This window comes from Prionailurus viverrinus, chromosome A1 (genome assembly GCF_022837055.1).
Source record: "Prionailurus viverrinus isolate Anna chromosome A1, UM_Priviv_1.0, whole genome shotgun sequence".
Classification (NCBI taxonomy): domain Eukaryota; kingdom Metazoa; phylum Chordata; class Mammalia; order Carnivora; family Felidae; genus Prionailurus; species Prionailurus viverrinus.
Window position 1 is genome coordinate 1598132 of NC_062561.1, and position 23476 is coordinate 1621607.

The 23476-nt window shown below is 38.9% G+C and overlaps 1 protein-coding gene across 3 annotated transcripts in view; it reads left to right on the top strand.

Moving 5' to 3' along the window:
* Positions 1-545: 545 nt before the first annotated feature.
* Positions 546-23476, top strand: part of IFT88 (intraflagellar transport 88) — a 133033-nt gene continuing 110102 nt past the window's right edge. The window contains exons 1-3 of one of the 3 annotated variants that reach the window (XM_047852009.1): positions 546-684; positions 6230-6325; positions 10489-10551. In XM_047852009.1, coding sequence (XP_047707965.1) covers positions 6236-6325; positions 10489-10551 — 153 coding nt within the window. In that variant the 5' untranslated portion in view covers positions 546-684; positions 6230-6235. The remainder of the gene's footprint in view (positions 685-6229; positions 6326-10488; positions 10552-23476) is intronic. The other 2 variants (XM_047852018.1, XM_047852026.1) reach the window with 2 other exon arrangements.

Below are 23476 nucleotides of genomic sequence, written 5' to 3' on the forward strand. Positions count from 1 at the left end.
ATTTTACTACGAACATGGTTCTGGGTAGTTGGGACACAGAGTTTCAGTTCTTACCCTTTAAGGCACTCATCAGACAAGAGTACATTAAGAGCTTGGATAAGGTGTGCACAGCATGCTGTGGGAACACCTAATGCGGACATCAGGAAGGAGAAAAGGAAGGAGCCGAGGCCTCGAAGACAGGCATCTCATCTGAGTCACTTCACAGGGTGACCAAAGGGAGCCCATGACACGGAACACTGGCTTCCGAGCTCACAAGATCTGCGTGGTGGCTCCAGCAGATATTTTATAATAACCTCGTCTCATCCCTGGGTAATCCTTCCGGCTGATTTCATCAGGCTTTACAGACCGTGGATTTATTTCCTCCCAAGTACTCCAAGCAGAGGCGGCGCAACGGAGGCCCCCTCCTCCCCCTTCCACGCCCGCTGCCCGCGCCTCTACCCGCGTCCGGCTCCCGGCCGGCCACGCCCCCTTCCGCCCCCGCCCCTCCTCGCTCCTCTCCGGTTCCGCCCCCTCCTCCTCCTCCCCCGCCCTGGCGCGGAGGACTGTGGGAGCCGCTTCCTTGGATTCCGCGCGTGGCAACGGCTTGGCGCCGCGCTCTGGCCTACGCGGGCTCTTAGTAGGTTGTCGGGAAAGCCGCGTCGTCCCCGCTAGACTCGCGGCCGCCCCGCTCCCCCTCACCGCGAGGTAGGAGAAGGGCCTCGGGACTAAGAGCGCCAGGGGCCGGCGCGGGCGGCGCGGGCGGCGCGGGGAGGGGGCTTCGTTTGCGGAGGGGCTCTGCCCCGCCCACCGGCTCTTCCTCCAGTCCAGGCCTTTGCAGGCCCCGCAGAAACGCGGCGGTCGGTTCGCGGACGTGGGTTCCCGTGGCGGGCGAGCTTGTGTTGCCCCCCTTAGCGGGGCGGGGCAGTGCCGCCCCGCGCCGGATGGCTGTCCCGAACCGCAGTCCCACGGCAGCCGGGAGATTCGAACCCAGATTAGACCTGGCCACCAGCGGTTGAGTTTCATAGCGGATGACACGGCGAACGTTCCTGTGTGTGTGTGTGTGTGTGTGTGTGCGTGTGTGTGTATGTGTGTGTGTGTGTGTGTCTTGTGCAAAGCTTTTGAGATTTTCTCATGCAAGGTTTAATTCGTGAAATAATAACACACCAGAAGGCGTAAGCCTGTACTCGGTCGCACAAAGATGAAACAGAATTCCAGAGACTTGAAGGATTGTTTTTCCAAGATTCTTTGTAGAGCTAAAATTCCACTTTTCCTTTTACCGGGTGGATTTTCTGGTTGTGAGCTTTTGCGGAACTACAGCAGGCATCTTGGATGTAGACTGTCCGGCATAGTCAATAGAAGAGCATCATAAAAAAATAACTTCAACATTAAAAAAAAAAAAAAGGGGGTGTTACTGGCATTTAATTTGTATCCCCAGATTGTTTCAACACGAATAGCTTGTTACGTGTGCACACTGCTTTTGAAAACCCTAAATTGTATTTGTTCTGCCAGCCCCAGCTATATCACCTATGGGTGCTTCACTTCATCTTTCCTGGCCTCACTTTCTACATCTTCAGAATTAATTTGCTCACTCGAGGTCTGTTCAGCAAAAGTCTCAGATGTAAACCAATTCCAGTGTAGTTGCAACCCGGCAAGAAGGATATCTGCTTCTGAAAGTTGCTTGTTTTCATGACATGCATGTAAGCTGAACTGACCTAAATAGGGCTCATAATCAGCCCTCCTTTAGCGTAGTAGTCCTCAGACCAGCGTCATCAGCAGTACTTGGGAACTTGCTGGAAATGCACATCGCCAGGGATAAAGGCCGTGGTGATGACTGCCACCCAGGACTTAAGGAGTCTCAAACTCTTCTGGTGGGGGAGTAACAATGTGTATTTTAACAAGCCCCTAGGTTTGTCATGCATGTTAAAGTTGGAGAACCACTGGTTTAGCGTTATCTAGTTAAAATATTTTCTATATCTTATACCAGTGACTTTTATTTAAAAAAAATTTTTAAGTGTGTTTTTTTTTTTAACTGTATTTATTTTGAAAGAGAGAGAGAGTGAGGGCGGGGCAGAGAGATAGGGAGAGGAAGAATCCACACTGTCACTGTCGGTGCTGAACCCCGAGATAATGATTTGAGCGGAAATCCAAGAGTTGGAAACTTAACCAACTGAGCCACCCACGCACCCCTATTTTTAAAACTTTTATTTACTGAGGTACAGTCAACATACATATTATATTAAAAAAATTTTTTTAATGTTTAGTTTTGAGAGAAAGGGAGAGGGAGAGAGAGCACACATAAGCGGGGGAGGGGCAGAGAGAGAGAGAGAGACAGACAGACAGACAGACAGAATCTGAAGCAGGCTCCAGGTTCTGAGCTGTCAGCATAGAGCCCCATGTGGGACTCGAAATCACAGACTGTGCAAGATCATGACCTGGGCTGAAATCCGACGCCCAGCCAGCTGAACCACCCAGGCGCCCGTGACACTTTCATTTGAAATTTATATGCATTGCAGAATGATCACCGCAGTCTAATCACCATCTGTCACCAGAGTTACTACAATATTATGACCATGGTCTGTATGCTGTAATTTACATCCCTATGACTTATTTATTTTAGGACTGGGAATTTGTATACCAGTGACTTTTAATACCTTTGATGGTATTTGGAATAAACGTTTCTATCTGATATTTTTTCTCCCATAGTAGTGAATTTTCATCTTAAAAAGTAATGAAAAATTAACTCAAGACCTAAATGTAGGAGTTAAACCATAAAATTGTTAAAACAAGTGTAAATCTTCTTAACCTGGGGTTAGGCAGTGGTTTTTTCAGATGAGACGCTAAAAGCACGAGCAACCAAAGAGAAAATGGATAAATTATACATCATCAAAATTCAAATGACACTTCAAAGGGTGGTATCAAGAAAATGAAAGATAAAATATTTGCAAATCATAAATCTGATAAGGGCTAGTATCCAGAATATATAGCTTTAATAACATAGATAAGACAACCCAATTTTTAAAAATGGGCAACGCATCTGAGAAGACATTTCTCCAAAGAGGTATACAATTGTCAATAAGCATATGAACTGATGCTCACCATCATTAGTCATCAAGGAAACGAAAATCAAAACCATAGAGATACCATTTCATACTCATTAGAATGGCCATGGGGACATTAGCAAGTGTTAGCTAGGACATGGAGAAATCTAAACCTTCATACATTGCTGGCGGAGTGTGAAATGTGCAGCCACTTTGGAAAAGTCTAGCAGCTCCTCCAAGAGTTAAACGTAGAGTTGCCATATGACTCAATGCCATTCCTAGGTATAACACTCAATATCAATAGAATTGAAAATTTATGTTCACACTAAACGTACACACATGTTCATAGCAGCATTATTTATAATAGATATAAAGTGAAACAATCCAGCTGTCCATTAACTAATAGATAAAATATTGTATATCCATACAATGGAATATTATTCAGCCATAAAAAGGAATGAAGTACTGATGCATGCTACAACACGGATAAACCTTGAAAACATGCTAAGTGAAAGAAACCAGTCAAAAGGCTACATATTGGATGATTCCATTTGATTGATGAAAAAAATTTGATTGATGATTCCATATGAAATGTCCAGAATTGGCAAATCCATAGAGACAGAGTAGATTAGTGACATAGGCTAAGTGGGAGGGAGGAGGGAGGAATAGAGAGTGGCTGCTAAAAGGGTCCCAAATTTCTTAATGGGGTGTTGAAAATGTTCTGGAAGTAGTGGTGGTAGTTGCATACTAAAAAAACACTGAATTGTACACCTTAAAGTAAGTTTTATAGTATGTGAATTATACAAAATTGATAATTTTATATTTCACATAAAAATTTTTTTTTAAGTTTGAGAGAAAGTTCATGCGCATGTGCGTGAAGAGGGGAGAAGCAAAGAGAGAGGGACAGAGAGAATCCCAAGCAGGCTCCGTGTTGTCTTAACAGAGCCCTACACAGGGCTGGAACTCACCGTGACATTGTGACCTGAGCCAAAATCAAGAGTTGGACACTTAACTGACAGCCACCCAGGCACCCCCACATAAAAATAATTTTTAAAAGGTTACAAGTAGCCATATATGTTTGGCCTTATACTGAGCAATAAGATTAAGCTGAAATTTTTGTAGGAATTTACTGGCACACTTAAAATTGTACCAACTTAAAAAAAGCACGTATTTAGTTTTTCTTTTTTGTGTGTGTTTTTTTAATTTAAGAGAGAGAGACAGCATGTGTGCCTGCACGTGGGGGAAAGGGACACACACAGAGAGAGAGAGAGAGAGAGAGAGAGAGAGAGAGAGAGAGAGAATCTTAAGCAGGCTCCATGCTAGCATGGAGCCTGACAGGGGGCTTGATCCCACGACCCTGGGATCATGAAATCAAGAGTTGGATGCCCAACCGAGCCACCCAAGTGCCCCTAAAAATATGTATTTCAAGGTAAAGTAATTCAATATTACATTTCTTGGGTACCTAGCCTGACCCCTCCCCTAAATTGCCTAAAAGATTACTCAGTTTGAATGATTCTTTGTCTGAGAATTCTTCCCAAATTCTCTAGTAATCACTGCATTTACAGTATATGTATACAGTAATTAAATTTCCCGCTTCTATTTTACTTTGACATCTGTTTTATTCTGTCTTGCATTTTTCTCAATATTTTATTATGAACATTTTCAAATGTACAGTAAAGCTTAAAAACTTTTACAGTGAACATCATACCTGCTACATAGATTATACCATTAACATTTTCATGTACTTGCTTTATCATATATCTTTCATTTATCCATGTTATTTTTATTTATTTATTTCGAGAAAATGTACACACGTGTGTGCGTGAGCACAGGTGGGGCAGAGGAAGAGGGAGAGAGAATCTTAAGATTCTCTGTTATTTTTATGCATATCAAACTGAATTACAGATATTAAGCTTTCCCTTAAATACTTAGGTATGCATATTATAGTTTGATATTTATTTACAGTTTTTTCTTTCAAGAAAAAACGTATAATGAAAGGAAAAATCGTAAGTATGCATTTGTTGACTTTTTACAAGTGTGATTACCAGTCTGACCCAAACTATTGTCAAGATATAGAATATTCATCACCCTAGAAAATTAAAAAAAAAATTTAATGTTTGTTTCTTTTTGGGAGAGAGAGCAAGTGAGAGAGCAAGCCGGGGAAGGGCAGAGAGAGAGACGAGAGAGAGAGAGAGAGAGAGAGAAAGAGAGACAGAGAGACAGAATGGCTCCAGGCTCTGAGCTGTCAGCACACAGCCAATGTGGGGCTCGAACCCACAAATCGTGAGATCATGACCTGAGCCAAAGTCAGACATTTAACTGACTGAGCCACCCCCAGGCGCCCTACCCTAGAAAATTCTATAATCTGCCCTTTTTCATTCAATCTCTAGTCTCCCACGCCTAAACAGCAACCACCTTTCTGATTGTTTTCTACAATAGTTTAGTCTCTTCTAGAATTTTAAATCAACAAAACAATATATAAGGTTCAGTTTTGTGAGGCTTCTTTCACTTAATTGAGATTCTTCCATTTTATGTATGTCATCGGTGCATTTTTTTTCCTGAATAATACTTTGTTGCATAAATATGCTTATCCATTCTGTTGATGGGCATCTGGTCTGTTTCTAGTTTTTGACTATTATGAATAAACCTCCTGTGAACATTCTTATATAAATATATCTGTAGACCCACGTATTCACTTCTCAGGTAAATACTCGGGAGTGGAATTGCTGGTTTGTAAGAAATATATGTTAATTTTATGAAAGTGCCAGACTTGTTTTCCAAAATTGTACTATATTACCCCCCCAACAACAATGTAGGACCCTGGATTACCCCACATCATTGCCGACCTTTTGCGTTGTTGGGTTTTTAAATTGAGCCGTTCTGGTAAGCGTGTGGTGGCTTCTGCCTTGCTTTGCACTTGACTCTTGCATCCCCTGTTCTGCACTTGATGCTGAGCTCTTTGACACTCAGGGCAACTAACTCGCACCTGTGTCTAGTGCCTTTCAATGCGACAGGTGTGGAATAAATGTAAAATGAGAGCAATGAACGAGTGTTTTGACACGTAGTTTTGAGAATTTGACGCGAAAAAAATTAAGTCATAAAAATATGTGGCAATAAACTTGACCAGCAAGGTTGTTAAGTAGTTCTACTTTATTTCAATTAAGGATTATTTTATATACCAAGAACACATTTACACTGCCAATTTTTCATAGGTACAAATGATGCAAAATGTACACCTGGCCCCAGAGACAGATGAAGATGATCTTTATTCTGGTTATAATGACTACAATCCAACCTATGACACTGAGGTAAAAAAATAAAAATAAAAATAAATCTAGTTTTTCTGTTGGTCTTTGCTAACCAGCTGGTTCATGAAAACTTTGGATTTGAGGGTTCTGCTTTATTATCTTTAAATTAAGTAAACTGATTAAAAGCCTGGAAAAGTGCTACTTCTGAAGTCTGTACTAACTTCCACTAAGAATACTAATTGCAGCAAAAGGGAAAATCATGAGAAAGGTTATAGAAACAAATTAGGGTCGATTATATACTTGTATTTTCCAGCACTAGCTATCTGAATGTGTAAGTAAAAAGACTTAAATCACTTGAGGTACCTAAAATCAGTTGTTTTTTTTAATTTCCTACATTTGAAATGTCATGTAGTGATTTTTTTCTTTTAATTAAAATATACAAATATTTTATAGAAAACTTAGGAAATAGAATCACAGAAACTATTACCACCCAGAGGTAAGCATTAACTAGCTTATAATGCTTATGTCACCAAACATTTCCCTATGCAAATATATGTGTATCTCTATTTTTGGATAAAATGGTATCCTACTGTGTGTACTGTTTTGTAACCTGCTTTTTGTCTTTTATAAATATTCCTTTATGTCAACAAATCTATATCTACTTAATATTTAGTGGGATAGTAAACTAAAAGATGAAATTGTTAAGACAAATAGTTGAATTAAAAAAACTTGAATATTTTATTTTTATTTATTTATTTTTTAAGATTTTTCTCTTAAATTTATTTATTTATTTTGAGAGAGAGAGAAAGCGTATGCCGAGGTGGAACAGAGGGAGGGAGAGAAAGAGAATCCCAAGCAGGCTCTGCACTGTGAGTGCAGAGCCCAAAGCAGGGCTCGAATTCACAAACCGTGAGATCATGACCTGAGCTGAAATCAAGAGTTGGCCACTTAACTGAGCCACCCAGGTGCCCCAATACTTGAATATTTTAAATCTGTTTATATCATTGTGAGACTTTGAGTTTCAAAACTGTAAAACAAAACAGAACCTTTTTATAAAGTTACCTTGAATTAGTGTGTGAAAAGAGTGAGGGTGAAAGATACGATTGTTAATTTATTTGCTAGTATATGATAATCAAATATTAGCATTTATTGGACTTTATATGAATTTAGGAAAATCTTATATTCTAGTTTTTTATATAGCTTTTAGTCATTTTTCAATTGTTTTTTCCTCTGGAGAAAAATGGTAGTCTGTGAATGTAAGACCTGGAAAGAAAATAGAAACCATTCACTTACTCTCTATGAAATAAAGATCTAGGAGATGTGATCATTTAACAGAAAATTTGAAAACTACAGAGGACTGGGGAAAAATGATGTAAATCCTGTCACTCAAAGATCACCTATATTAAGTATATCTATCACCTGACATTGTGGTGTATTCCCTGTTTTCTAATATACACAAGTGTTTCCCTCCCTGTGTGTACTGTGTATACACACAGTATGATTATATAGACTCCTTTTTAAAAATTTGTATTAAAACATAGATGTTCTCCTAGGTTTGTACAGATTTTGAAAACTACTGAACTCTCCCCCTTTTTCCCAGTTATAAAGGTTATAAGTATATAAAATGTACATGTTCAGTGTTGAAAACTAAATTACCCATAATCCCGTCACTCTGAAATAACTATTGTTAACATTTTGTTGCTTTGTCTTTCTTTTATGCATATATTTACAGTTTTCTTTTAACATGTTTGGAATTGAACTAGGATTTACTTTTCTGTTTGCTTTTTTACATCCAACTACATTACAAGTAATGTCTCATGATACTAAAGATTTAAATACAGTTGACCCTTGAATTGACCCACCTACCTCCCCCCATGTAGTCAAAAATCTACATACAACTTTTAACTCCCCCCAAACTTAGCTGCTAATAGCCCACTGTTAACCGGAAGCCTTACCAATAACAAAGTCAATTAGCACATATTTTGTATGTTATATATGTCATATACTGTATTGTTACAATAATATCCTTTTTCTTAATTTTTTTAGCTTATTTAGACTATATGGTTTGCGAGTTTTTTCAAGTTGTCACAAATCTTCAAAGAATTTCCCAATATATTTATTGGAAAAGAGTCATATATAGGTAGACCAATGGCAGTTCAAACCTGTGTTGTTCAAGGGTTAACTGTATAATTTTAATTGCTACATTTTATTGAGTATGTATAGTTGATTAGAACTAACTTCAGATCATAGGATATTTATTTTCAGTTTTCTGTTGCAAATAACAACTATGCAATGAACAATTTTATACATAAACAATTTTCTCTATTTTTAGCAACATTTCCTTGGCTAAAGTCTCAGAAATAGAATTAATAGATAATGAATATGATCACTTTTAAAGCACCAGAGAAACTTCCTAACTTCTCAGGTCATCACAATGTGGCTTCATTATTTAATTGAAAGTGAATATTCAGGGGCACCTGGGTGGCTCAGTTGGTTGAGCGTCCAGCTTCGGCTCAGGTCATGATCTTGTGGTCTGTGAGTTCGAGCCCCGCGTCAGGCTCTGTGCTGACAGCTCAGAGCCTGGAGCCTGCTTCCGATTCTGTGTCTCCCTCTCTCTCTCTCTCTGCCCCTCCCCCATTCATGCTCGCTCTCTCTCTCTCTCTTTCTCTCTCTGTCAAAAATAAACATTAAAAAAAAAAGTGAATATTCAGAATGTCAGACACAAAAATTAATAGTAAGATAAAAATGACATTTGCTTTACGCATGATTTTCTTATATCTTAATTGGACTAATAACAAGCTTAATATATAAATGAATTAATTGAAATAATTGTTCAGATGTTCATAGATTATGGAAATTGCTAGTAAAATCATGAACAAAGAAAAATTACAAAAGTTGTGGTAGTTTGGTATTTGTAGTCAGAGAGTTTGTTGACAATTTTAGTTTGTCAGTTAGAATTCATTGAATTGATTAATCAAATTTTACTAGTTGTATAGGAATATTAGAAGACTTCCTTTTCCTAAAGGATCCACCAGAATCGTATAATTAATGATGCTGAGGGTTACCTTTGGCTTTATACTTCATATGAAAGTTGCCTAGTTTCCATGGCCAACTGAGAATTGTGTACTTATTAAATTTATGTAATTGATGTGGAAGGTTATAAAGATTATTTAGGGTAAAAATTAAAGAAGGTTTAGACATAATAAAATCATGTTTAAAGTGCATCACATTAGCATCTGGTTATATAAACATTTTACTTTAATTGTTTGCAGAGTTTTTAGAAGTTGATCAATAGTGATTGTTTTTTGATTTATTGTATTTTTTTTAATCATCAGCAAGTATATTTTTGTGGGACATAGATTGAAATAAATCAGAGGCAAGTCTGACAATTGCCCATAAGATGTATGGGAAGGCTTACAGCCAGATTTTGTGTTGGTGAAGGAATAGGAGATAAAGGCTGGTTAGAAGGTTGGTAGTTGCTAAGATTGGGTGCTTTTGAGAGAGTCAAAAAACGACCTTTGTCCTGGAAACCCAGGAACATTTGTATCTTGCTCTTGACTAATACCTTCCTCACGTTTCCTGATGAAGAATAGAAGTATAGGCCGGAATCAGCAAAGCACAGTGACATTTCATTTCAGCTAAGGCTTTGGTTCCAAATGGCACAGCAGGTTGGACCCCATGGAGCTTTTCCACGGGGAAGCTTTTCTTAGCTCCAGTCTGAATTCCAGACTTCACTCCACCAGTGAAATGAAATGTCCTGCGGTGTTTTCACCTGGGGCTGGTAGCCGTGGTCCCAGCATATGGAAGGATAGAAGGGAGGGAGAGAGGACAGAGAGGAAGGGAGAGGAAGAGTTGCAGCTCTCAATTCTTACTGTTCCAGCTACTTGGAAGAAAGGAACAGAAGAAAGGCCATATCCTTGTGTACTTGATCTTTTCACCAGGCATAATGATACCACACATTTAAACAGTGGCCAGTAAAATACCCTTAAAGTTGACTGACATTACCAAGTACTCCCCTTCCTAGAAAAGGAAGGAGCCTTATATTTTGGGTAGTGTTATGGGGGAGCTTTGAGGACAGGAGTCCTTGAGCCACTACCTGGATGTCAGCAGGTGGGGTAAATTGAATCATAGAGGATCATGAATAGCAAACAGAAGACATTCAACTTCTTATTGTTTTCAATTCTCACTTCACGTTGAATGTTAAATTTGCCTTTTCACTTTAGGAATTAGAGAACGACACAGCTTTTCAGGAAGCCGTGAGAACTAGTCATGGCAGAAGACCTCCAGTAAGTGCACGTTTTTTGTTGTGGTGAAAAATACATGACATAAACTTAGCCATCATAACCATTTTTATTTATTTTATCTTATTTTTCAATTCCGGTTAGTTAACAGTGTTATATTAGTTTCAGACATACAATACAGTGAATCAACAATTCCGTACATCACCTGGTGCTCATCACAGCAAGTGTACTCCTTAATCCCCGTCACCTATTGATCCCGTCCCCTTACCTCCCCTCCCGCCCTCCCCCCTCCCTGGTCACCATCAGTTTGTTCTCTATAGCTAAGAGACTGTTTCTTGAGTTTTCTCTTTTTTTCCCTTTGCTCTTTTATTTCTTCAATTCCACATATGAGTGAAATCCTACAGTATTTGTCTTTCTCTGACTGACTTATTTTGGATAGCATTTTATTCTCTAACTCCATCCACATCTTTGCAAATAGAAAGATTTCATTTCATTCCTTTGCAAATAGAAAGATTTCATTCCAATATTCTATTATATACATATAAATATACATATAGATACACATATGTATGTGTACATACACACACACACACCCCCACGCACTACATCTTTAATCCATTCATCAGTCGATGGATACTTGGGCTGCTTCTGTAATTTGGCTATTGTAAATGATGCTGCTATAAACAAAGGAGTGCGTGTATCCCTTTGAATTAGTGTTTCTGTATCCTTTGGGTAAATACTCAGTAGTGCCATTGCTGGATCATAGAGTGGTTCTATTTTTAACTTTCTGAGGAACCTCCATACTGTTTTCCACAGTGATTGTACCAGTTTGCCTTCCCACCAACAATGCAAGAGAGTTCCTTTTTCTGCACATCTTTGCCCACACCTGTTGTTTCTGGGGTTGGTGATTTGAGCCATTCTGACAGGTGTGAGGTGATAGCTCATTGTAGTTTTGATTTGCATTTCCCTGATGGTAAGTGACGATGAGCATCTTTTCATGTGTCTGTTGGCCATCTGGATGTCTTCTTCGTAAAAATGTCTATTCATATCTTCTGCCTATTTTTTAACTGGATTGTTTGTTGTATGGGTGTTGAGTTTTATAAGTTCTTTACATATTTTGGATACTAATCCTTTATTTGATAAAACATTTGCAAATATTTTCTCCCATTCCATAGGTTGCCTTTAATTTTTTAGGTTGTTTCCTTTACTATGCAGAAGCTTTTTTTTTTTTTAATGTTTGTTTATTTATTTTTGAGAGAGAGAGCAGGGGAGAGGCAGAGAGAGAGAGTGTCCCAAGCAGACTCTGGACTGAGAGTGAAGAGCCCGATGTGGGGCTTGAACTCACGAACTGCGAGATCATGCCCTGAGCTGAAGTCAGAGGCTCAACCAGCTGAGCCACAGGCACTCTGCTGAAGCTTTTTATTTTGATGAAGTCCCAACAGTTTATTTTTGCTTTAATTTCTCTTGCCTCAGGAGACCTATCTAGAAAAAAAGTTGTTATGGCTGATGCCAGAGAAAATAACTGCCTATGTTTTCTTCAAGGACTTTTAGGGTTTCAGGTCTCAACATTTAGGTCCTTAATCCATTTGGAGTTTATTTTTGTGTATGGTGAAAGAGGATGTTCCAGTTTCATTCTTTTGCATGTGGCTGTCCAGTTTTCCCAACACCGTTTGTTGAACAGTCTTTTTCCCATTGGCTATTCTTTCCTGCTCTGTTGAAGATGAATTGATCATATAGTTGTGAGCTCGTTTCTGGGTTTTCTATTCTGTTCCACTGATCTATGTGTATATTTTTGTTCCAGTACCGTACTGTTTTGATTACAGCAGCATTATAATATAACTTAATGTCTAGAATTGTGATGCAACCAGCTTTCCTTTTCTTTTTCAGGATTACTTTGACTGTTTGGAGTCTTTGGTACTTGCATACAAATTTTAGGATTGTTTGGTTTAGTTCTATGAAAAATGCTGTTGGTATTTTGATAGGGTTTGCATTAAATGTGTAGATTACTTTGGGTCATATAGACATTTCAACAATATTTATGCTTCCAAGCCATGAGCATGGAATGTCTTTCCATTTCTTTGTGTCGTCTTCAGTTTCTTTCCTCAGTGTTTTATAGTTTTCAGAGTATAGGTCTTTCACCACTTTGGTTAGGTTTATTCCTAGGCATCTTATTATTTTTGGTGTAATTGTAAATGGGATTAGTTCCTTAATTTGTCTTTCTGATGTTTCATTATGGGTAGTTAGAAACAACACATTTTTGTGTGTTGATTTTGTGGCCTGTGACTTTACTGATTTGTTTATCAGTTCTAGCAGTTTTTTTGGTGGTCTTTTGGGTTTTGTACATAGAGTATCATGTCATCTGCAGATAGTAAAAGTTTTACTTCTTCTTTGCTGATTTGGACACCTTTTATTTCTTTCTCTTTTCTGTTTGCTGTGGCTAGGATTTCCAGTACTATGTTAAATAAAAGTGGTGAGAGTGGACATCCCTGTCTTATTCCTACTGTAGAGGAAAAGCTCTCAGTTTTCCCGCATTTAGGATGATGTTAGGCTGTGGGTTTTTCATATGTGGCCTTTGTTACATTGAGGTTTGTTGCCTCTAAACCTACTTTGTTGAGGGCTTTTATCATGAATGGATGTTGTACTCTGTCAAATTCTTTTTCTGCATCTATTGAAATGATCATATGGTTTTTATACTTTCTCTTGTTAATGTGATGTATCATGCTGACTGACTTGCAAATATTGGACCACTCTTGCAACTCGGGAATAAATCCCACTTGATTGTTGTGGATGGTTATTTTAAATGTATTATTGGATTACTTCTTGGCCTTTTGGCTAAGATCAAGTGTAATTTAAATGTATTATTGGATTCAGTTTGCTACTATTTTGTTGAGTACTTTTGCATTTATGTTCATCAGAGATATTGGCCCGTAGTTCTCTCTTTTAGTGTTGCCTTTATCTGCTTTTAGAATCAGGATAATGCTGACCTCATAGAATGAATTGGGAAGTTTATCCTTCTGGTTCTATTTTTTGGAATAGTTTGTGTTTTAAATATATGGTAGATTTTGTGTGTGAAGCCACTTAGTCCTGGAGTTCTGTTTGTTGGGAGTTTTTTCTTGGCTGGTTATTGGTCTATTCAAATTTTCTATTTCTGACTGTTTTCAGTTTTGGTAACCTACATGTTCCTAGGAATTTCTTTTAGATTGTCCAATTTATTGACGTATATCTTTTCGTAATATTCCCTTATAATTGTATTTCTGTGGTATTGGTTGTTATTTCTCCTCTCTCATTTGTGACTTTATTGATTTGAGTCCTTTCTCTTTTTTTCTTTATAAGCCTGCTATGGTTTCATTGATCTGATCTATTGTTTTTTTAGTTTCTGTATCATTTAGTTCCATTCTAATCTTTATTATTCCTTCCTTCTGCTGGTTTATTCTTTATTGTACTTTTCCTAGCTCCTTTAGGTGTAAGGTTAGGTTGTTTATTTGAGATTTTCTTGCTTCTGCTTTTGAGAAAGAAAGTTCTCTTTGAAAAGAACTGCTTTTGCTACACCCCAAAGGTTTTGGACCCTTGTGTTTTCATTTCATTTGTTTCCACGTACTTTTTTATTTCTTCTTTTATGGCCTGGTTGACCCATTCGTTGTTTATATAACCTCCATGTATTTATGGTCTTTCCAGATTTTTTCTTGTGGTTGACTTCGAGTTTTGTAGCATTGTGGTCAGAGAAGGTGCATGGAAGACTTCACTCTTCTTGAATTGGTTGAGACCTATTTTGTAGCCTAATACATGATCTGTTTTGGAGAATGTTCTGTGTATACTTGAAAAGAATGTGTACTCTGCTGTTTAGGATGGAATGTTCTGAATATATCTGTTAAATCCATCTGTTCTAGTCAGTCATTCAAAGCCATTGTTTTCTTGTTGATTTTCTGTTTATATAACCTACCCATTTATGTGAAGTCCCTTAATATTATTGTATTATTATTGATGAGTTCCTTTATGTTTGTTATTATTTTATGTATTTGGGTGCCTCCATTTGGGTGCATAAATATTTACAATTGTTGTATCTTCTTTTAGATTGTCCCCTTTATTATTAGATAGCGTCCTTCTTTGTCTCTTGTTATAGTCTTTGTTTTAAAGTCTAGTTTATCTGATATAAGCATTGCTACTCTGGCTTTCTTTTGACATCCATTTGCATGATAGATGTTTCTTCATCACCTCACTTTCAATCTGCAGGTGGCTTTAGGTCTAAAATGAGTCTCTTGTAGGCACCATGTAGATGGGTCTTGTTTTTTTTTAATCCATTCTGACACTCTGTGTCTTTTGATTGGAGTGTTTAGTCCATTTACATGCAAAGTAATTCTTGATAGATATGTATGTACTGCCATTTTATTACTTGTTTTGTGATTATTTCTGAAGATTTTCTCTGATCATTTATCTTCCTCTCTTTCATGGCTTACTGGTTTTCTTTAGTGATATATTGGGATTTCTTTCTCATTTCTTTTCATTAGGTTTGTATATAACCTTTTCTGCATATAGCAGTCTATATTAAGTTGTTGATCATTTGGGTTTGAATCCATTCTTTACTTCTGCCCTTTACACGTTTTAAGTATATGGTTCATATTTTACATCCTTTTATTTTGTGAGTTCTTTGACTGATTTTTTATAGAAATACTCATTTTTACTGCTTTTGTGTTTTCTAATTTCTTTCTGTTGCCTTTTGTTTTTCTTTTCCACTCAAAGAGGTTCCGTTAGTATTTCTTGCAGGGTTGGTTTAGTGGTCATCAGCTCGTTTAGTTTTGTTTGGGAAACTCTTTATCTCTTCTCCTATTCTGAATGATAGCCTTGCTGGATAGAGTATTCTTGGCTGCAGATTTTTCCCGTCCAGCATTTTGACTATATCATGCCACTCCCTTCTGGCTTGGAAAGTGTCTTCTGAAAAATCTCTAGCTAGCCTAATTGGTTTTCCCTTGTAAGTTATTGTCTTCTTTGTTTGTGGCCTTTAATATCTTTTCTTTATCGCTATATTTGCCATCTTGATTACAATATGTTTTGGTGTGGGTCTGCTTTTGTCAGTTTTGATGGGGGTTTTCTGTGCCTCTTGGATCTGGATATCTGGTTCCTTCCCCAAATTAGGGAAACTTTCTGCTTTATTTCTTCAGATAAATTTTCTGCCCCCTTTTTACTTTCTTCTTCCTATGGGACTCCTTTAATACAAATGTTATGTTTAGTGGAGTCACTGAGCTCCTTAAGTCTATTATTGTTTCGCATCATTCTTTTTTCTCTCTTTTGTTTGGCTTGATTACTTTCTACTACTTTGTCTTCTAGGTCATTAATTTATTTTCTGTGCTTCTTCCAGTCTGCTGTTCCTTCTATCAAACGGGTTTCTCACTTCATTTATTGTACCTAAAAAAAAATTTTTTTTTAATGTTTATTTTAGAGAGAGAGAGTGCGAGTGGGGAGAGGGGGCCGGTGGGGGGGGGGGGGTAGGGACAGAGAGAGAGGGACACACAGAATCTGAAGCAGGCTCCAGGCTCTAAACTGTCAGCTCAGAGCCTGATCCGGGGTTCAAACCTGTGAACTGCGAGATCATGACTTGAGCCAAAGTCAGATGCGTAACCGACTGAGCCACCCAGGTGCCCCTCATTTATTGTACCTTTTATCTCTGGTGTGTAATTTTTTATCTCATGTTAAGGGTCTCATTCATTTCTTATACCCTTTTCTGAAGCCCAGTTGAGTATCTTTATGATCATTGCTTTAAATTCTCTGTCAAGCATATGACTTCTATCTGTTTTGCTTAGATCTCTGGCCATGGCCTTGTTCTGTTCTTTTATTCGAGATGAATTCCTCTGTGTTTTCATTTTGTCTAAGTCTCTGTGCCTGTTTCTGTGTGTTAGGAACGTCAGCTATGTCTCCTATTCTTTTTTTTTTTTTTTTTCAACGTTTATTTATTTTTGGGACAGAGAGAGACAAAGCATGAACGGGGGAAGGGCAGAGAGAGAGGGAGACACAGAATCGGAAACAAGCTCCAGGCTCTGAGCCATCAGCCCAGAACCCGACGCGGGGCTCGAACTCACGGACCGCGAGATCGTGACCTGGCTGAAGTCGGACGCTTAACCGACTGCGCCACCCAGGTGCCCCTATGTCTCCTATTCTTGAGGGTAATGACCTTACAAAGAAGAGGTCCTGTAATGCCTTGCTGTGTAGTTTCCCTTGTTCCCCAGACCCGGACACTTCTGGAAGTGTTTCCAGTGTGTGATGTGTGCACTTCCTGTTGTGTCCTGGCTGCTTTATCCTTCACACCAGTCATTTACAGAGGCTCTCTTTGCCTGTTGAGGTCAGTTTTTGTCCCTGGCCCGAATGTTGCGAGTTTTAACAAGGTGTGCTCTGCTCTGTTTCTAAAATGAGACCTGACACTACCACGGCTGGAATCGAGATTCTGCAAAACTCCCTGGTTGGTTCTAGCCTCCCTTGAAGCTAACTAAGGGCATGTCATTAAATTCTGGCCAATGGAATTTAGCAAATGTGTCCTGTATGATTTCTAGGAAATGTCCTTAAAGGGGAAAAATGTGTTCTGTCCCTCATCTTCCTTATTGTTGGCTGGAACATGACTGGAACCTGAGCAGTCATCTTGAAAAGCCAGGTATTGAGGATAGCGAAGAAATTATCCAATTCTGTCTTGTTTAAACCACTACTTTTTTGGTTTTCCTATCACTTGCAACCAAACCTAATCTTCAGAATTAATATTGTTCTAGATCTTAAACATTTTCATTCCAAGAAAAAAAATGTTTTGTAACTATGTTTGGTGAGGAATGCTAACCAGACTGATGGTAGTTATCAGTATATACAAATATATATTGTCATGTTGTACTCTTGAAACATATATGATGTTATATGTCAATTATACCTCAATTAAAAAGAAAGAATAGAACTAATAAGGATAAGGGCTGGCATAATGGAAAGAATGCTGGGGTGGGGGTCGGGAGAACAGGGACTTATCCAATTTACCGACTGTTTAAGTTTGGCCAAATTTCTTAACTTTTTGGTGTCACTCATACCCTTATAAAATGGCACTATTGGTCTTTGTCCCTGCTTTAAATTTGAGTGTAAACTAAGGATTAAATGGAATTATAGCTATTAAAAAAAACAAAAAGACAAAAACAAACTCCCTGGTTGGGAGACCAGGGACATCAGGGAGTGTTGACAGGGGTTTGGGCCAGTCTTCTGGGGGGAGGGGTCTGTGGTGATGCATCTTACACAGCCTGACTACGAAATGCAGTTTTACAGGAGTGTGGGGGGCAAGGCTTAGTGTAGGAACGTTAAGTAGCAAATGTCTGTGCTGTGCTGGTTCCTACAGGTGGCCCTATGTTTATGCCAACGGGCTAGGGAAGGAAATGGCAACAGCCGGTTTATTTGTTCCCAGAAGGGTCTCTCTGTGAGCACTGTCTCTCTGGAGTACACTCTGAGATGACCGAATAACCTCCCCACTGTGTGCCCCAGGCACTCTTCAGATCACTCTTTCCATGCCTTGTGTCCACAGGTTGTTTACCCGCCTTCTCTCCAAGAACAGCGCAGTGTCCTCCCGGCTCTGTCCTAGCCAAGCCTGCTAACTTTTAAGACTCCAGGCTTTAAGCCCTGCTGCTGCCAGAAGCCATGAAATTTGGCCCTTCTTGCTTTCCAAGCCAATTTCTATGGGAATTCGTTTTCCCCAAGCACTCCCCTCTGTGTTAGTCTGTCTCTTACCCTTCTCTGCCGCCACAGCTCCTTCCCCACAGCAGTGACCACTGTCCCTCCATCCCTCCATCCTCCCTTTCTCTCCCAAACTGCATCTCCACACTTCTGCCCTCTTTGATGTGGCCTCTTCCCTACCTTTAGTTGTGGAGCTTGTTCTGCTAGTTTTCAGGTCAGTTTCTGGAGTATTTAGGATGATTTGACAGTTATCTTGTGTTTGTGGGACAAAGTGAGCCTAGGGTCCTCGTACTCTGCCACCGTCTTCCTGAATCCCTCCCCTTCGTAACCATTTTTAAATCATGGTTCAGTATGTTAAATGTATTCTCATTCTTGTGAGACAGATCTCCAGGAGTTTGTTATCTCCCCAAACTGAAGCTCTATACCGATTAAACAGAACTGTGCATTCTCCCTCTAGCCTGTGGCAGCTGTCTTTCTACCTCCTGCCTTTAGGAATTCGACTACTCTAGGTACCTCATACAAGTGGAATTCTGCAGTCTTTGTCTTTTTTGTGACTGGCTTAGTTCACTTAGCATAATGTCTTCAAGGTTCATCTGTGTTGTAGGATGTGACAGGATTTCCTTCCTTTTTAAGGCTAATAATCCTACGTGTGTGTATCATACTGTGTTCCATGAACACGTGGGTACTCCTACCTCTGGGCTCTTATGAATAGTGCTGCTGTCAACATAGGTAGGCAGATGTGTCTTTGCAACCCTCTTTTTGGTTCTTCGGATGTATACCCAGAAGTCGGATTGCTGCGTCCCACAGTAATTCTGTTTTGAATGTTTTGAGGAACCTCCATACTGTTTCCATAGCAGTTGCACCATTTTATAATCCTGCTAACAGTAACAGGGTTCCAGTTTCTCTGCATCCTCACGAACACTTCCTTTCTATTGTTTTGATGGTAGCAGTTTTAATGGGCATGCAGTGATTCTTGATTTTGATTTCATGTCTCCTATGATTAGTGATGTTGAGTATCTTTTTATAGGCTTCTTGGCCATTTGTATATCATCTTTGAGGAGATGTCTCTTCAAGTCCTTTGCCCATTTTTTAACTGGGCTATCCTGATTTTTTTGTTGTTGAGTTGTAGGTGTTGATATATTCTGGATATTAACCCCTTATCAGATATATGATTTGCATATTATTGTCTCCCATTTTGTAGTTTGCCTTTGCGTCCTGTTGATTATGTCCTTTGACGCACGCAATTTTTTAAGTTTGATGTAGCCCCATTTTTATAGCTTCACTTTTGTTGCCTGTGCTTTGGGCATCAATTCCAACAAATCATTGCTCTGTCCAACGTTATGAAATTTTTCCGCTATGCTTTCTGGGAGTTTTGTAGTTTTAGGTTTTATATTTAGACCTTTAATCCATTTTGAGTTAATTTTTTGTGTGTCGGCTCTAATTTCATCCTTTTGCAAGTAGATATCCAGCTTTCCCAGCACCATATGTTGGAGAGACTGACCTTTCCCTATTATGTGGTCTTTGCACGCTTATGGAAGATCACTCGACCATATGGAAGGTTTTTTTCCTGCACTTTTTATTCTGTCCCATTGGTCTGTTTGTGTTTATGCCAGTACCACACTGTTTACATATAGTAGCTTTGTAATCAAATGAATTTTAGGATGAATTTTCTATTTCTTAAAAAATGGGCATTGATATTTTGGTAGCAATTGCATTGAATCTGTAGACTGCTTTGAGTAGTATTGACATCATAACAATAATTAAGTTTTCTAGTCCTTCAATGTGGGATGACTTTTTTATTTGTGTCTTCTTTAGTTTCTTTCTGCAGTGTTTTGTAGCTTTCAGTGTATCCAGTAAGTGAATTTTAAAGTATTTTAGATCAAAAAGTTTCTTTATACTCTTGATAATATAAATATTATTAGTTATGTAAGGCCTTAGAATATATTTACCTAAAATACTCATTGTTTAAAAAATATTTGCCTTTCTGATTTTTAAAGTTACATAAATATTGATCCTCCAAAACACTGGCACTTAGTTTTCAAATTACTCCTTCCTTGGATTAATGCCCTTCAGTTAGTTAATTAATGTTTTACCAATGCATAAATTGCTAGAGTGATTTTTTCAATAGTATTATTAAAATCTATGTGTCATGCAAAGCATAGGCATCTGGCCTTCTGCAGTGCATGAAATCTGTCAAGCTTTTTTTTGTAGTTGAAAATAAACAAGGTTGGCACAAAGTAAAATAGCAAAGAACAGAAAGTTCTACCCCTAATGTTCTATGTCTAATATTCCTTTTTTTGAACTACTCTTCCCCACTTGCTCACTCCTATATAGCAGTGGATCTCAGTCCTCCTCTACAACTGTCCCAAGGGACATTTGGCCTGGAGATATTTTTGGTCGTAACAACTTGGGTGAGTGCCACTGGCATCTACTGGGTAGCAGGCAGAGATGCTGCTAAACATTATATAATTCACAGGGTACCCCCCCCCCATAAAAATTATGTGGTGAAAGGTCAGTGGTACCAAAGTTGAGAGACTCTGATGTATAGCAACCTCTCTGCTTTACATGAAGTGTCCTTTTGCTTTCATCTTGCCTCACTTTGTTACTTTCTCTCTTTCCTCTCTGTCGTGTGTATTATTTAGCAAAAATAAGTTATTAGTATTAAACAACCACTTACAGTGGAAATTATCTTGTGAGTAGCTATCCCATCACATTTATGTAAGTGAATTTAGTGTAGTTCCCTGCAACGAGGTTTGCCAACTATACAGTTAGAGGACACAGAGGACTGTGTACTCTACAAGACTATTTTCACTTTTTTTTTTCTCAAGTTTATTTATTTATTTTGAGAGCGAGAAAGAAAGCGTTCAGGAGGGAAAGGGGCAGAGAGAGAGAGAGAAAGTGCGAATCCCAAGCAGGCTCCCCGTGGTCAGCACAGAACCCGACACAAGGCTTGATCTAATGAACCATGAGATCATGACCTGAGCTGAAATCGAGTCAGATGCTTAACTGATTGAGCCACCCAGCCATCCCTGGACAATTCTCATTTCTGATACCAACTGCAAGTTTAGGGGATTCCCAAAACCACCTTCAGGTTCAATTATTCTTTGAAAGGGCTCACAGAACTCACTGAAGGCTATTATACTCATGACTTACTACAGGGGAAGGATACAGTTAAAATCTGCAAAGGAAAGTGATATATAGGACAGAGGCTGGGGGATCTAAACACAGAACATCTGGTCATTCTTTTCGTGTGGAATCATGCATGACATTAACTCCTCCTGGCCAATCTGTGTGATGACGGTACTTACGGAAAGAATATTGCCAACTAGGGAAGACCACTCACAACTTTGGTATCCAGGGTTTTTACTGGGACTCTATCACATATTGTTAACATGGCTGACGTTTAGTCTCCAGCCCCTTCTGGAAATTTGGACTAATACCTCTGGAAGTTAAAACTGATATTATGTTGTCCCAAAGCTCCCATCATAAATCACATTGTTCAGTTTTCTGGTGGCCAAGGCCCCTAGGCAAACAAAGAAATACATATCAGGCAGGACATTCCAAGGGCTTACAGATCACTCCCAGTAGCCAAGAGCAGAGCCAGACCTCTCCTTGGATAAAACTAATTCTTGACTACACATTTCATAATCAGTGTTTTAATTTTAAGATTACCTTCATCATGGAAAGAAAAATCATATGTTCTTTCAGTAAGCTAATGACTAGGCTATAAGCTTTTTGAAGAAGCTGACTGTCTTATACAGTGTTCTTTTCTTTGCTACTGTAGCTGCTTCATAAGTCTTTATTCCATGACTTAGTAAATAAGCAAACATTTTCTTCAGTTTAGTGATTTCAGGTATCAGACATCAAGTGATAATTTTACCATGCTGGCCTTTCAGTGATGTTTAGAAGTGACGTTAGGGATCCTTATTTTATAGGTGAGAAAACTGAAGCCTAGAGAGACCAAAAGTCTCACAGCTAGCCATAGCTGGGTTAGAGCTTAAGTCTCTTGACCTCCTATTGAATGGTATTTTCATCACAGTCTACTTATTATGTTAAACAGAGAGAAATTGTATAACTTTTATGTGAAAGGTATTAGTTTACTCGTGGGATAAAATTCTTTTTTTTTTTTTTATGAAATTTATTGACAAATTGGTTTCCATACAACACCCAGTGCTCATCCCAAAAGGTGCCCTCCTCAATACCCATCACCCACCCTCCCCTCCCTCCCACCCCCCATCAACCCTCAGTTCTCAGTTTTTAACAGTCTCTTATGCTTTGGTTGTCTCCCACTCTAACCTCTTTTTTTTTTTTTCCTTCCCCTCCTCCATAGGTTTCTGTTGAGTTTCTCAGGATCCATATAAGAGTGAAACCATATGGTATCTGTCTTTCTCTGTATGGCTTATTTCACTTAGCATCACACTGTCCAGTTCCATCCACGTTGCTACAAAAGGCCATATTTCATTTTTTCTCATTGCCACGTAGTACTCCATTGTGTATATAAACCACAATTTCTTTATCCATTCATCAGTTGATGGACATTTAGGCTCTTTCCATAATTTGGCTATTGTTGAGAGTGCTGCTATGAACATTGGGGTATAAGTGGCCCTATGCATCAGTACTCCTGTATCCCTTGGGTAAATTCCTAGCAGTGCTATTGCTGGGTCATAGGGTAGGTCTATTTTTAATTTTCTGAGGAACCTCCACACTGCTTTCCAGAGCGGCTGCACCAGTTTGCATTCCCACCAACAGTGCAAGAGGGTTCCCGTTTCTCCACATCCTCTCCAGCATCTATAGTCTCCTGATTTGTTCATTTTGGCCACTCTGACTGGCGAGAGGTGATACCTGAGTGTGGTTTTGATTTGTATTTCCCTGATAAGGAGCGCCGCTGAACATATTTTCATGTGCCTGTTGGCCATCCGGATGTCTTCTTTAGAGAAGTGTCTATTCATGTTTTCTGCCCATTTCTTCACTAGGTTATTTGTTTTTCGGGTGTGGAGTTTGGTGAGCTCTTTATAGATTTTGGATACTAGCCCTTTGTCTGATATGTCATTTGCGAATATCTTTTCCCATTCTGTTGGTTGCCTTTTAGTTTTGTTGGTTGTTTCCTTTGCTGTGCAGAAGCTTTTTATCTTCATAAGGTCCCAGTAATTCACTTTTGCTTTTAATTCCCTTGCCTTTGGGGATGTGTCGAGTAAGAGATTGCTACGGCTGAGGTCAGAGAGGTCTTTTCCTGCTTTCTCCTCTAAGGTTTTGATGGTTTCCTGTCTCACATTCAGGTCCTTTATCC